Here is a 14,829-nt window from a genome sequence, read left to right on the forward strand (position 1 = left end):
TATTTACTAGTAGGCCTACAATGCTTTGGTTCAAACTATTAGGCCTAGATAATAACTTAGTCTATGTCATCATATGTGTACACGTAAGTTGGACGGTTCAAAGACGAACATTAAATTTAAAATCTATGAATTAATTATGAAAGTTACGATGGTTGATGACTGTATTAATTAATGGTTTTGGTTTATTACGACATTATATACAATTAAATCTGTTTTCCGTGTTTAAGAACTTGCGTGTATTTTAGCTTAATTTCGTAGAGGTTTAATTATTTATTACCAATTAAACTAAATTTTGAATATTTTTCATATTCTATTATTTTCTTTTATACTGATGGCTTTTATATTTAAGATCGAAATCATAAACATTTAACTGGCCATTGTACAGTTTTTTAATTGTCTTTTAATTACTTTGGGCTAGTTATCTGTTAAAAGTGGAATTGATAACAAAAAACAATAACATTTACTGTATCTTTATAGACACTGACATTTTGAAATACGGCAGTGTACGATTATTTTGTCGTACAAGGTTGGCACCGCTCCGAGCAGTGGGCGCGGCCGGGTTAGCGACTTCCAGAGTTAGCGAATTCCGCCGCGAGACAAAATCGAGTTAGCGGGTTCCGGAGTTAGCCAATTCCTGACTGAGACGGTTAGCCAGTTCCAGAGTTAGCCAGTTCCGCCACACGACCGAGTTAGCGAGTTCCTGAGTTAGCCAATTCCTACGTCTCCAATTATTCAATTGGTTTAGTTTGCAGCTAATTTTATCGGCAAACTGAATTTATAGGCATTTTTGTTATTAAATAATACTAAAATTATTGTGGAAACAAGGAAAATGATTATACAGCATTTATATTGTTGTCATTACACGAAGACCGCACATGTTGTGTACTTCAACTTGAGAGAAGAACAGAGTAAGGGATATTGTTTAGCTTTGTTATGCTATGATCAGCAGTTTCAGTAGCCAGGACCATTGACCATTATTTATTAAAAACCCGATGATCAGGTAAGGCTATTTGCACACACACCGAAAACACGGGAACATTCCACACACTTTTTGAAGAACTAAGGCTTGATAGCAGTAAGTTTTTTTTAACTATTTCAGAATGTCAATAGCATCCTTTGACAAACTCCACGATAAGTTGAAAAATTAAATCCAACACCAGAATACTAAAAATAGTAGCAGAGCAGTCGTCTGGAATGGAGGATGGTGTAGCAAGAACTGTAGAGATGGCCAGAAAAAAATCGGTGCATGTGCAAGCTTGTATTTAGTCACGTACGCCACTGCGTTGCTGGCACATCCCCGGCACCGGCGGTATGCAGTGGCAGTGACCGGCTGCTCATAGGCATTTTACCGGGGCCGAACAGAGGTCGGCGTGTGTGTAAGGTCCCGTTCCCGCCTGCAGTTCACTATTGTAATTTGGACGGCCAGTAAAAAATCAGTCGTCCAAAATCGGTGTGTGTGTAACGCACCTAAGCTAGATCTAGTTTTGATCGATCAAAAAGCTACTGACTCTTGGGATCAAACCGGGAACCTTCTGATTGCTAGGGAAGCATTATAATTCAGCTGCTCAGTTTTAAATAACATATTTGATATTTATATTGATTGTTTTATAAAATCACAGTAAGTAAGAGGATTTTAAGTCCATAACAACATACAGAACAGTTGTTAAAACCACTAATGGGGGAAACATATTCTATAGTATCAAATAGGGGTCTGCGGTACAGAAAATTTAAGGTCGGTATGGTTCGGTACGATACAATATTTTGTACTTCGGTTCTCGGTACAAAATCGGTACCTATAGACTCAAGGTCATACTCAAAGTCATAGACCCTTCCCCTCCCCTCTTGCACCACCAGTTTGCTCCAATTGCTAACAAAATTGTGTAACGAAAAAAGGAAGTATAGTTGACAAACATAGGGTGACTTGCCCAGTGAATGACCGGTGCCTATGAATGACCGTTTCACTCTAAATCATCTATAATAAGAAGAGTTAAATTAAGACAGGAGTGAAAACAACTAGTTTAGACAATAGATATTTCTATATTCTTCATATTTAATCGTAATTTTTTTAATTATTGTTAATTATTTATGTTTATTTTGATGGTTTAGCTTGGACATGTTTTGAATTTTCGTTTTTAGCTTCTGCCACAATAAGAACTCTGCAGGAAAGGCATATTTCATTACCTTTTTTTTGTGAAAAAAGACTGTTGAAATTGCGATTTATTTGGCTAATACTTAATATTAGGAGTGTATATTGATCTTAAACTATCTAATTTTATACGTAAGCCAAAAAATAAGTTTTTATTCAAGCGGTCACATACTGGAACAGATTCCTGGGCTAAACCAATGAATGACCGCCCGGTCATTTTTACTGGGTTTGGACTCAAATTTACAATTTACTATCAAAATGCTCAGAAATTATTAAGGAATATAATTATCGATATCAGACTAAAATTATAATTCATTTTCTTTTATCCAACCAGTGAATGACCAGACTCTATGTCGAAGTCATCTACTTATTTTTCTAGTAAATATTTGTCATTGAAATGGTTATTGATTTGTGTTTTATTTAGACCAGAGTTACTATTAATCCCAATCGAATATCCTCTTTGGCACTTTAAGACGTTTTTTTTCCATCAGCTAATCAGGCCTGCCTATATTTTCATTTTACATTACATGTAAAATGTTATATACTTCTGATAATGTTTTTATATAGCATTAGGCTAAATTTCTTTTAAGCTTTGTTAACATTTTTAAACAATATAAATCCCCCTTTTTTGTATATTACTGATTGCATAAGTGATTTACTAAACCTTCCGAACCGGTACCAATGACGGTAATTAAGCAGCCGCAGACCCCTAGTATCAAAACACTTTTTAACACGTTGAGTGCGGCGAGTCCCAGGCAAAGCCCCGGCGCGGCACCGTAACAGCAAACACAATTGGCATTCAAATATTTCAATCTGACGATAGGGTTACCCTGAGAGTCTTATCAGATGTTTGTTTACATCTTCATAATTTATTACTAGGGTGATGATGCAATAAAAAACCCATTAGCAGTCCCAAATCCCTTAACATTTTATCACGACAATTATTGTTGTATTCAAGTACTTCCAAAAACTATTGAGTTTTATCACTTTTATTTCTTTATGACTTTCCCCAATTCTATTTTATCATAAAAATAATAGTTTCATGATGACTGTTAAATGCTATCTCTAACTCAGTCAGTATTTAATCAATTTGCCGCTGGCCATTGTCTATTGCCATAAAACTGTATATGGCTACATAATAAACTTGTAAATAATCTAGCCTACAATCTTATTTTATAAATTAAAATATTTGTTATAGATATTTTATCTTTTTATTGACAACCTACAATCATAGTTGTTGTTTGCATAATTTTTTTTCCCGGTCTTAAATTATGTCATTGCATGTTCTGTATCTTGTCTTATATTGTTAGATGTGGCTGTTTAAGGCTTAAATGTTTTTTAGTTTTCTGTATTTTTTATTGTGTTGAAGGTGCTTTATGCAATCTAAATCTTATGAAATAGATAGTGATTTTGCTACCCTCATTGTAACCTAACCAATTTATATATAGGCCCTCCTAAATAATTAGGTCTAGGCTTGAGTCTTTTGATTCTCTGGAAGAGCTTTAAAATATACTAAGAAAATTCTATTGAGCCTGAGATAAACTAATGATTGATATGTGTGGGTATTAACTTTGTAAATGAAAAGACAATAATCTTACTCTGTGATTATCCAAATTTTAGTTTAAGAAAAAAACTTTGCAAGAGTTGTATCCATCTTATAATTAGTTTTGAAGATGATTAAAAAAAGATGCTCTTTGCCATTACTTCATCATAACCTCCAGTGTTTCATTGTCATCTGCTGTGAACAGCTGGCAACTACACTGAATGCTTTTATATGTTTTTAAAAATAAAAAAAAAACAACTAGACATTGTGTTGATAAGAAATAATTTACCAGTTGTGTGAAATTATCTTGTCAATAAATGTTTCAAACATGTTTATTCCTAAAAACTCTTATCCTAATTTTAAAACCACTTTATCATGGTTATTCAAAGTATCTCAGAGTAAAATAGGTAAAGCCTTTATCTTAACTGTGATTTTTCTTGACACAATCCAATCCTCGTAGTAGTAAAAGGTTTTACGCCACACTACATTATTTTGACGAACTTCCCACGCAAGGATTTAGTCCAGAAAACAGCTGTTTGCCGCCAGCTTATTCAAATGGGGTTTCATTGCGTAATACTGTTCTGCAATGAGTTTTACCGGACACCAATCAGCTGATTATACTGTATTTGCATGGCAATGATTGGTTATAAACAAAAACATAACCTCTCTTAGAGGTTATGACTGGTGATGTTTAGTCCTTTAGTAGGTGGAAATATATAAGGATTTGTACGAATTAAGTAGTATGGCGTAAACTATCGTACGTAGCTCGTCCAAAATGTGTGTACCGGACTCGTATGGTAATCCCGTACTCGACTTCGTCTCGCACGGGAACACCACACTCGTCTGGTAAACATTTATTTTCAGGACTAGTAACGTAATATACTATTGTTTTAATAATGAGTGGTACAGTAATTGTTGTTAGAAAACCATGAATGTAGGATACTATCCATTTTCATGGTAATGCCAAATGTATTAAAGTTAAAAATAATAATTTAAATACAGTTCTGAGAAGAAAACCGCAAAAATACGGCTAGCTGCGTACCGTACCGATTTTGTACAGAGAACCGAGGTACAAAATATTGTACCGTACCGAACAGTACCAACCTTAAATTTTTCTGTACCGCAGACCCCTAGTAGTTAGTGTCTTTGTAATGTGGCTTCTTACACCAAAACTATGCTCACATTCTAAGCTACAGGCTAGCAACAATTATAACGTTCCCTAGCAATGGCTGAGCTCATACTGAACTAATGTAGTGGGGGTGGTGCGACTACATCAATTGATGTAGTCAGCACTCAACGTTTTAAGACATAATTTCACTGTTACTATAAGTAACCTTCTTAAATCAGCAATCACTTTTATCACTTAAACTAAAAATCACTTTAAACTTATAAACCTAAAAACGCGATAAAATAAATTATGATTGGCTATATAGCATAATATTTTATATATGATTCATTTTAGTATAAATAAAAATGAATTTAAATACTTAATACAATAAGGGTTTTCAATAAGGATTTTAAATTTTATGATACAGCGCACCTGTGAATGGTAACAAAAAGGTAATTTTCATAAGGGCTTTTGTTCCCTTGTGTTTTAATTATTTCTAGACTTCACTTTTAAAGGGTATTGAATTACTATTTTACCTTGAAATTAAGTTTTATATCTAATTAAAATGTGTAATTTGCGAGTGGGTCCCCTCGTAAAACTATAATCTAAAAACATTTCAGAGCTGAAAAGTATTATTTAAGGAACAATACAAAAGGGAAAATTGATTTGTAGCTTTCTTTAAGCTGAGTGTTTTTTTAACAAAAATAAATAATTGAATTAATTATTGATTTCTATGTAAACAACAAACCAATATATAGTGTCTTAATTCTTTCGGTTTTCTTAATATTCTTGTTTATGATTTTCAAACATTATTAATTTAACACAGCCATGAAAAGATTAAAGAGGTTATTTAATAACACTCTATTTTCATTTAAAAGAACCAACCCCTTCTAGTTCTGCGTTCTTGCCAAAAAAAATGAATGATTACTAATGTTCTGCATTGAAATACTGTCTGATGCTTAAATAACAGACTACCTACTGACGGATACATTATTATTATAATTACCAATTAAGATGCGGAGGAGACTGGGCTTATTGCCACCCAATGAATGAAGAATGAGGGTAGAATGGAGTGAGTTGCATTATGGTCCCTCTCTAATGATCCGATGTCTTTGAACCAGAATTCCTAAAACGAAACAAGAGAATCAGATCAATATTCAGGCAACTGATTGAAAAGAGAAGAGGAATTCACAGCAGTTTATACCTGAAGCCAGAAGTGTCAGGTAGAATTACCCGCAGGTACTGTCTAGTCTACTTGTTTCCTTCTTGCTTAAGTATTGGCTACCAACTGAGCCACCAACTCACTGAAGTAAATAAGTTCTACTGACAACCATTTTGTGTAGGAACAGTTTGTAGGTTAGAACAGTTTTGTAACACAATCGAATTAACACTGTGTCAAGGATGAAGATTCAATAAATCCTCGGTTTTAGTGTTAACTCCTATAGCTTTTGTAAATATGAGTCTTAACTCTGCCAGTATTTTGACAGCACATAAGTGGTCAGGTGACCAACCAAATTAATTCCTTTTTCTTTTCTTTTTTGTGAGATCGACCACAGTGGTGGCATTTTGTATGAATCAAAAATACTTTTAAGGGGAACAATTTTAAAGCCCTAAAATCTTTGTTGATATGACTGGGGGTAAAACCTAAACCTCCCGCATTAAAGTCTGCATTTTAAGTTGTGTTTAAATTTAGTGTATATTTGAGATGCTCATCAAGTATACATGTTACTGTTCATTTCCATTCATGTAAGTTAAAAAAAAGATGTTTAAGGATACTGCACTGATAATTGTCCGTGATTTTGTAAAAGAACAATCACTTGGCTTAGTTCTTAACAGGATGTAGGTTATCTTGCCAACTCTTTGGTATAAGATTGTATTACCGTTACCTTATTTTATGTGTATTTTATTAACACTTTCTTAGTCTAAGTTTTGCCCAGTTACAGCAGGCGGATAAAATATTTGTCATCTGATGCTAGGCTCAACAATTTACTATTTATTATGTATGTTTAACCTTGTAACAGGTCACATTACTTGAAAAAGTGACCAGTTTACATTTCTCAACAATTATTATGATTGTAAAGTGTTATGTAATATGGGAAATAAATTCATTTATTCATAATCATCTGTTGTTCGACTGACCGAAGTATGGGAAAGCATTGGGACTGTGACCAAATATAGAGAAACTTTAAACTTAATATTGAAATCGTAAAACTAATAACAAAAACGGGACTAGTTTTTAGATAGTATGAATAACTGTAATAAATTTAATCTAGGATTTGGAATTGAGAATCATTCACCTAAAATTGATTTTGTTCCAGGTTACTCACATTGTTTACCCGGTCAAAGAAAAGTGTATCAACAAAATTTATATACTCAAAAAATGAAATGTAATACATTGAAAACTATTTTAAATAAATATTTTTTACATAACAGCGCTGTTCCTTTCATTATGATAAAGATTTGGAGATTTATGTTATTTATAAGACTTTCAGTATTTTTTAAACTTGAAAACATTACTAGATTTATATCATAATTATGTACTTTAATGGTATATTTTATTTGTTTGGAACCAATATTCAGAGTATATTAAAATGAAAATTAACTGTACTAGTACCATATCCAATTGATATTTTTGTAAATACTTATTATAACTACTGGTTAGGGCAATTCTAACAAATAATCCTGTAACAGACTACCTACATTTTTATATGAAAACAACAAGAAAAACATTGAATGTAACTTGTTACACAAAAGACTTTGTGGAGAGTGTCAAAGCAAAGTATGATTACAATCTATTCTGCTATTGATTCAATTTAGTTTTCTTCAGTTAATTCCATAAAAAATAACTTAAGTTTTGAGATTCAAAATTCTAAAAAATACAAATTGATACAGTACATAAAAACTACAACTAGTTTTGAAAAAAAATTATTACTAACCTCAAATTTTCATATTGAAGAGCTGCTGCACATCTTCAACCCTCAGTCAAGCTTACAGCGTCAATCATCAAAGGCACATATCAGTAGATTTTCCAAGCTCTGTTCAGTACTGCTTTGACTCCAAGATGTAGTTGACAGAGCGCAAGGTAAGTGTACAAACAATCACATAAGACAATCCTTCTAAATTTACTTCACAACTGCGGTTTCAGTTGGTTGCGGTTCATTCTCACTTTCATCAACTTAAGTTTCGTGAGTTTTATTGGACTCGCTCGGCATTGTTTCTGAGTTAGTCAAATCTGACTTTGTCTGTATCGCTTCAACAGTATCAACCAAAACTTTACTAGTGTTATTTTCAATTTTATTTTCTTCACTTGGTTGGTTCTCTTGATATTCAACTTTTGTTTCGGCAACTACCTTCTCTTTTTCAACTTCATTTTGTAATAGCAAGTTAGAAGATAACTCTAAACTTTCGTCAGCAACAAGTATAGTTTCTTCTTTGGGGACCAAATTCAAAGTATTTCCATCTTCTTCGTTCACTAATATCAAAATATTTTCATCTGTGTCCACCAATAATTTCAAAGGATTTTCATCTTGTTCGTTCACTAATTCTAAAGGATTTTCATCTAAGAGTACGGGTTCATTTTGCGGAAGTTCGTCTATGACTCCGACTAGTCCTAGTTCATCAAACGTGAGAGTCTCTGGAAGGGTCGTGTTGAACTGTTGCTCTTCCTGGCCAATTAATAGTTCTTCTGAGCAAATCCCTGCAAGAAGGATGTTACCAGAAGCGTCAAGACTTAAATTAACACTAGACGTATCAGTATCAGGGTAATCCACTTCCACAACTCCAAACCCCAAACCTTGATGTGCTTTATTATTTTCTAAGCAACTTGAGAACTCTTCATAACTCATCTTCCCATAAACATCCAACACTTGATTTGGAGAATACTCCACTGATTGTATAAAGTCTGTTACCTCATTTTGTTTTCCACTTATAACCATTGTGTTGACAATCGTCTTCATCAAGGGACTAGAAGTTACGGAGGACATTTCTTCACCCATGCTTTCCGTACCACTCGTTGTAACATCCTCCCAAGATTCATCTCCGTCTTTGGCTTCGACCGGGTCTTTCACTTCTTGCGGCTTATGCTCAGCCCTGAATGGAGGTAGAGGAGGTTTATTTTGAACAGGCAACTGATCCAAGCTAGCTTTGGCTGATGTAAGATTGGGTTGGATTTTATCTGGCTCTTTGGTTGACTTGTGACTTCGCTGCCGTCTCCCACGGTTGCTACGTTCTCTGGGTGTATCATCGTCTGACTGACTGCTGTAGCTTGTTTGTGACTTGTATCTGCCTCTTGTCTCATGGGGTTGACGCTGAGGTTTTGGGCTTGATTGTGCAGCACCTGCAATCAATCAATATATTAACAATTCTTTATTTGGTCATTTAAATATTAACGATTACAATAGGTCATGTGTATTACAACTTGTAATTTACAAGTAACATCATCTAGTCTAATCATTAACAAACAACAACACAACAACAAAAGCCAACAATAGGCACAACAATCAATAGGCTAGCATCGTCTATTTTACTATTTAAAAAAAAAATGTATCCCTAGTGAGTCGGTGGCTCAGTCGGTAGCAAAACAGACTTTGGACGCATGTTGTGGGTTCGGATCCTTGTATCTGCCACTACATTTTATCATCAAGGTACAACTCTTATACTGTACCAGCTCAACCCTAGCTTTGTTGGGTAGGCTCCACACACAGGCCTATGTTGATGAACAAGTGAGTACAAGGTTAAACACACCCCTTTAAAGAAATAATAAAAAAATTATGTTAAAAAAGTGTACTTACTAAAATCTGTTAGTTGCCACTTGTTTCTAGTGTTATGATTGTTACCATCACCCTTAACACTATTACATAAATGGAGATTCTTCCTAAACCAACACAAACATAAATATAAGGTTAAGGGTGTAGCATAGAGCACAAGGGCCTAGGTTTTTATGTTTTTTTAGAGGATAGCAGGCTTACCTGAATGGGAAAGAGTCCAAACTGGTACAGGAAACACAAAACTTTACAACTATATACACAAAACATTAGAATATTTCACTGTCACTAACAGCATTTTCAACTAAGAAAGAGAGAGTTTTCTACATTCCAAAATGGTGGCCAGTGAGTTCCAGCCAGTGAACTCACTGGCCACCATTTTGGACATGTAGAAAACTCTCTCTTTCTTAGTTGAAAATGCTGTCAGTGACAGTGAAATATTCTAATGTTTTGTGTATATAGTTGTAAAGTTTTGTGTTTCCTGTGCCAGTTTGGACTCTTTCCCATTCAGGTAAGCCTGCTATCCTCTCAAAAAATCCTAAAAACTTAAAAAAATATAACATTAACAAGTTGAAGTCCTCAGCAGTGAGCAGCACAGTCATCGTTCTGGGGCAAGTTCATCATCGAGGCATTTACTGTATAATTTCCCTGGCCTTCTAATCTTTGTTGGGAGCCATTTGTCGATACCATTTCTTAATCCAGCAAAAGACACAGAAAATTTCAAACATTAGTCGCCAGAAACATTGAGAATAGCTAATTAACACCAACTGCCAATTTCAACACTCATTTAATAAGCAACAGAGTAAATAAATAGAGTAGTTAAGAGTAAAAATTATATTTTCAGTTTTCTGGTTATTTACAATTAAATGATTGGATTGGAACCATTCTTGTGCAACTTGTAAAGCCCGACTCTCAATTTTTTTAAGTTCCTTTAAATCTTTATGGCTGTTTATGAGTGTTGTATCATCTGCATAAAGAACAGAGGTACAAGGAATATTGAAAGAGAAATCATTAACTGCAATGATAAATAGTAGTGGCCCAAGCACTGACCCCTGGGGTACACCATTTTCAATTTTCTTAAAGCTAGATTTGTCTTTGCCCTGGATTACCATTTGCTCTCTGTCACTTAAATAAGAAGCTAACAAATTCAACTCTTGGTCCCTTATACCATAGCTGTACAGTTTCTTAATAAGAAGCTCATGTTGCATACAGTCAAAAGCTTTTGTTAAATCAATTAGTAATGCGGACGAAAGAAGTTTATTTTCAAAGTTCATTAAAAGTTTACTGACAATACTTTCTACTGCTTTGCATGTACTTCTACCTTGCATAAAACCAAACTGTTCATCACAAAATAGATCATTATTGATAAAATATGTATTGAGCTGTGCTTTAATGCAGGTTTCAAAGATCTTACTTAGTATGGGTACAAGAGAGATTGGCCGGTAACTGGATGGGTTTTGTTTCTCACCTTTTTTATAAATTGGCATTACCTTACAAAGTTTAAGTTTTTTAGGGTATATACCCTGATCCATCATTTTATTGAAGAGAAATGTTAATGGCTCTACTATTTCATTAATAATTTCTTTGATAACCCTATTAGAAAAACCATAATAATCTTCACTTCGTGAGGAACTTAAGCTAGTTACACACCTTATTACATCAACAGTATTGATTTTTCGCCACTTGAAAAACTCATTGCCTAAGTTTCTATTTGAGACAAAATTATTAACTAATTCCACTGCACGACTACTAGACATATCACTAACATTGCATTTATTTAATTCATTGACTACATTAACAAAATAAGCATTTAAAGTATTTGAGTCTAAAACTACATCTTGGTTATTTTTTCTGCAATTTGATTCAGCTTTTATCAAACTCCATGCTGCCTTACATTTGTTTGAAGAATTTTCAATATACCTATCATTTGCAATTTTCTTAAAATAACTAATCCTTTTTTTATACATTTTCTTTAATTTCAAATCTAGTTTATGGACTCCTTCGTTTGTTGTACCCATAGAACTTCTATACCTGTCATAAAAAGTTGTGACATATATCTTAAACCTCTGTAACTCTGGTGTATACCACTTCAACTTGGGCTTGCCATGATTGTTTATTTTAACTTCCTTAAACCTACAGCTTTCATTAAAAGAATTTGTCAATAATAAATTAAAATGGTTAAACGCTTCATCTACATTGTTAAACTGTGCTAATTGCAACCAATTAATTTGTGACAGTTCATTCCTTAAGTTAGACAGTGCTCTAGGAGTTGTATCCCTTATTGTTTTAGTTGTGATATTATTGGACTTTGTCCTGTTGACATTCATTTCATAAAATTTTGCAAACACTCCTGCATGATCTGATAAGTGTGGTTCAATTACAGAACAATTTACTTTCTTTCTATCAATGTTGGTTATTATATTATCTAAACACTTATCATCCCTAGTTGGATTTTCATTTAACCAGTAAATGTTATGGGATCGTAATACATTTTGGAAGAAATCTCTTTCTTTTGATTTGATTAATATATTAATGTTAAAATCTGCAGTTATAATACATCTTGAACCAACATATTTTGTATTTAAGTGTAATAAAAAAGTGTCTAGTATTTTAAGAAACTGGTTGATATTTGAATCTGGAGTTCTGTACAAGGTGGATATAATGACATTAATTCCTGGCAAATTAATTGCAGTTACCTCAAAAATATTGTCCTGGTAAAACTGTGTTACATCTAACGCTTGAGCCTCAATGCCTCTCTTATAATATATAGCACTTCCACCACCTCTTGTATGAGAATTATTTCTACCACAAATACTACCTAAGTTATACCCGTAAGGAATGTAAAAAGCAAATTCTTCTTCGAACATCCAATGTTTATTAATAGTTAAAATATCACAGTTAAGATTTGTCAAAAAGGCATCAATTAAGTTTAACTTATTTCTAATAGATTGAACATTACAATGATAAATACTAAGACATTCATTAGATAGACCTAGGGTACGTTGCCTTGCGTTGGTGGAGAGACGTTTCCCGATTGAGACTCAGTGCCTGGTGGGGGAGGTTGTTCATCGTGTGTAGGCCTACTCACTGGACGGTCGTACTCCTTAGCAGCAACAGCCTCAGCTATCCTATCCGCAAGCCACTTCTTTCCCTTGTTGTTGAGATGGAGACCTTGGCGTGTATGCAAATGTCTTTCCGCTTTGCTGGCTTCCACAAAAAATACATTGTTGTGTTTTTGACAAAGTTCTTTGAGTCGTAGGTTGGTTTTTCGTAATTCATTATTCACGCATGACCAATTTGGCAAGTCATATCTCATTGGCAAATCCACAATACACACAGTTTGTTGTTTCCATTTGTCCAAGAAAGTCGATATACCCTCAACACATTCATCTGCTTCATTTCTAGCCACATCGTTTGTACCACAAATGATCACTAGAGCATCTTCTTTTCTAAGATTTTCACCCTCAATATTATTTGTATTTAAAATTTGATTTGTTCGACCACCTGGTCTAATAAATCCTAGTGTTTCATACAGCTTTTGGGATTTTTTTAAGTGCCATGCTAAATCTCTCCCATGGCTGTCAGCGCAAACAAGTATTTTTTTAGTAGAGTGCTTTTTGAGATTTGTAGTATTTGCAGCATCTTTAATAGCCTCATCTTCCATGGCAAGACTTGCAAAGCGATTTTGGGTTTCGACATCTTCATGTACAATTGAGTTACTTGTAAAACTAACTGATGGTTGAGCTAGGACATTCGGCTTATTTATACTTCTAGGTGTAGATTGACTTACTGGAAAAATCTGTTTTGATTTAGAAACATTATTATTGTTTTTTTAATGCTGGCCAAACTGGTTTCCTAATAATAGTATTCAATTCCTTGATTTTTTCCTCCAGTGTTATAATGGCCTCTTCTTTTTTTAACACTAGATTTTCAAGCGCTGCCTTTTGAGACTTTAGTTCCTGTATTTACTTATTTGCCTGATTTAGATCCTCATTCAACGTTTTAATAATTTCAATTTGAGTTTCCAATTCTTGACTTATATCTGCATTTAACTCGTCTGTTTCTTGATCAATGCCTAAAGTGACATCATGGGACTTGCATGGTTCACATACCTATTTTATATGACCAGTAGATATTTTATTAAATTCATCTACTGTAAGTGTAGTACATTTAAAGTGGAACCATTTACAACAAATTCCTTTACATAACAAAGCTTTACACTTTCCAACATTCTTACGACAATTTCCACAGGGATATTGTTTTTTATTTACCATTTTTTTTTATGAATAAATTTAATAAATTATACTGATAATCGGATAAATAAATTATTTTGGCTATGTGTTTTAAAAAGGATATACTATTACCACTATGATTCAAAAGAGAACCAGTGTCTTATCACTGATAAAGTTCTGGGCCTTTGACCTAGGCTGAGCGCTAGAGGCTTATCAGTTTATGATACACCACCTAGGCAGTTGTGTGGTTATCTCTGATACCTATTGCAGTTTATTTCAGTTTACCTATTTGTGATGTTCATATTGTTGTTTATTACCAGAAAAACTTCTTTTAGTTAATTGTGTATAAAATGCAATGGTAAGTCCACTATGCTTCTAGTTGAATTCATATGTTACTTGCCTGTTCTGTATCATTGTTGTTTTATACAAGTCCTTTAATAGAATTGTGGTTTTTTAATTTCTTCACTCTAAATGCTTTTTGACGCTTTTACTCAATAAACAAGTTGTCTTCCATCATGTTTTAAAGCACAATATAGGTTAACTTTGACCAGTACCTTAAAACTGTTTTTTAACAGGTATTAAACACTATTTTTTTAAATTTATCTGTATAAAAAACTTTTGAGCACTATTAAGAAGCACTTTTATTATTTATTTATAGTAAAATAAGTTTAAACCCACTTTAAAGTAACTTTGAAAATGGTAAGCTGCTATGCCTGTCAATTCCAGTTCTTAACCTCTCCAGAAAATGAGGAGCTCCTCTATAGTTCGGCCGCTTAGAAAACGACCTCCTCCAGCATTGGTTTAGCATTAGCGCGCAGGTCGTTTTCTAAACGGCCGAGCTATACTTGCCAGTGTAATCCAACATTACTAGCTAACTTTAACCTCAAAAGTAAAATTATAAGAATTTAAATTACTGATTTATGCAATACTAAAGAGAAATTTATGTTTTTAGTTGATTTACTAAATATATAAACATATTTATCACCAATACATAAACTAACACGGGAACATACCATTCGACAAGTTTATTTAGTAAC

The 14,829-nt window shown here is 33.6% G+C and overlaps 1 protein-coding gene across 4 annotated transcripts in view; it reads right to left on the bottom strand.

Moving 5' to 3' along the window:
- Positions 1-3,346: 3,346 nt before the first annotated feature.
- Positions 3,347-14,829, bottom strand: part of LOC128986614 (uncharacterized) — a 29,532-nt gene continuing 18,049 nt past the window's right edge. For 2 of the 4 annotated variants that reach the window (XM_054407065.1, XM_054407064.1), the window contains exons 10-11: positions 7,734-9,133; positions 3,348-5,923 (exon numbers count right to left, since the gene is read on the bottom strand). In XM_054407065.1, the coding sequence (XP_054263040.1) occupies positions 7,974-9,133 (1,160 nt within the window). In that variant the 3' untranslated portion in view covers positions 3,348-5,923; positions 7,734-7,973. Of the gene's footprint in view, positions 5,924-7,733; positions 9,134-14,829 lie in introns of all 4 variants that reach the window. The other 2 variants (XM_054407068.1, XM_054407067.1) reach the window with 2 other exon arrangements.

This window comes from Macrosteles quadrilineatus, unplaced genomic scaffold, assembly GCF_028750875.1.
Source record: "Macrosteles quadrilineatus isolate MER2022 unplaced genomic scaffold, UCM_ALF_1.0 Scaffold_2__2_contigs__length_208266976, whole genome shotgun sequence".
In the NCBI taxonomy this organism is placed as follows: Eukaryota; Metazoa; Arthropoda; class Insecta; order Hemiptera; family Cicadellidae; genus Macrosteles; species Macrosteles quadrilineatus.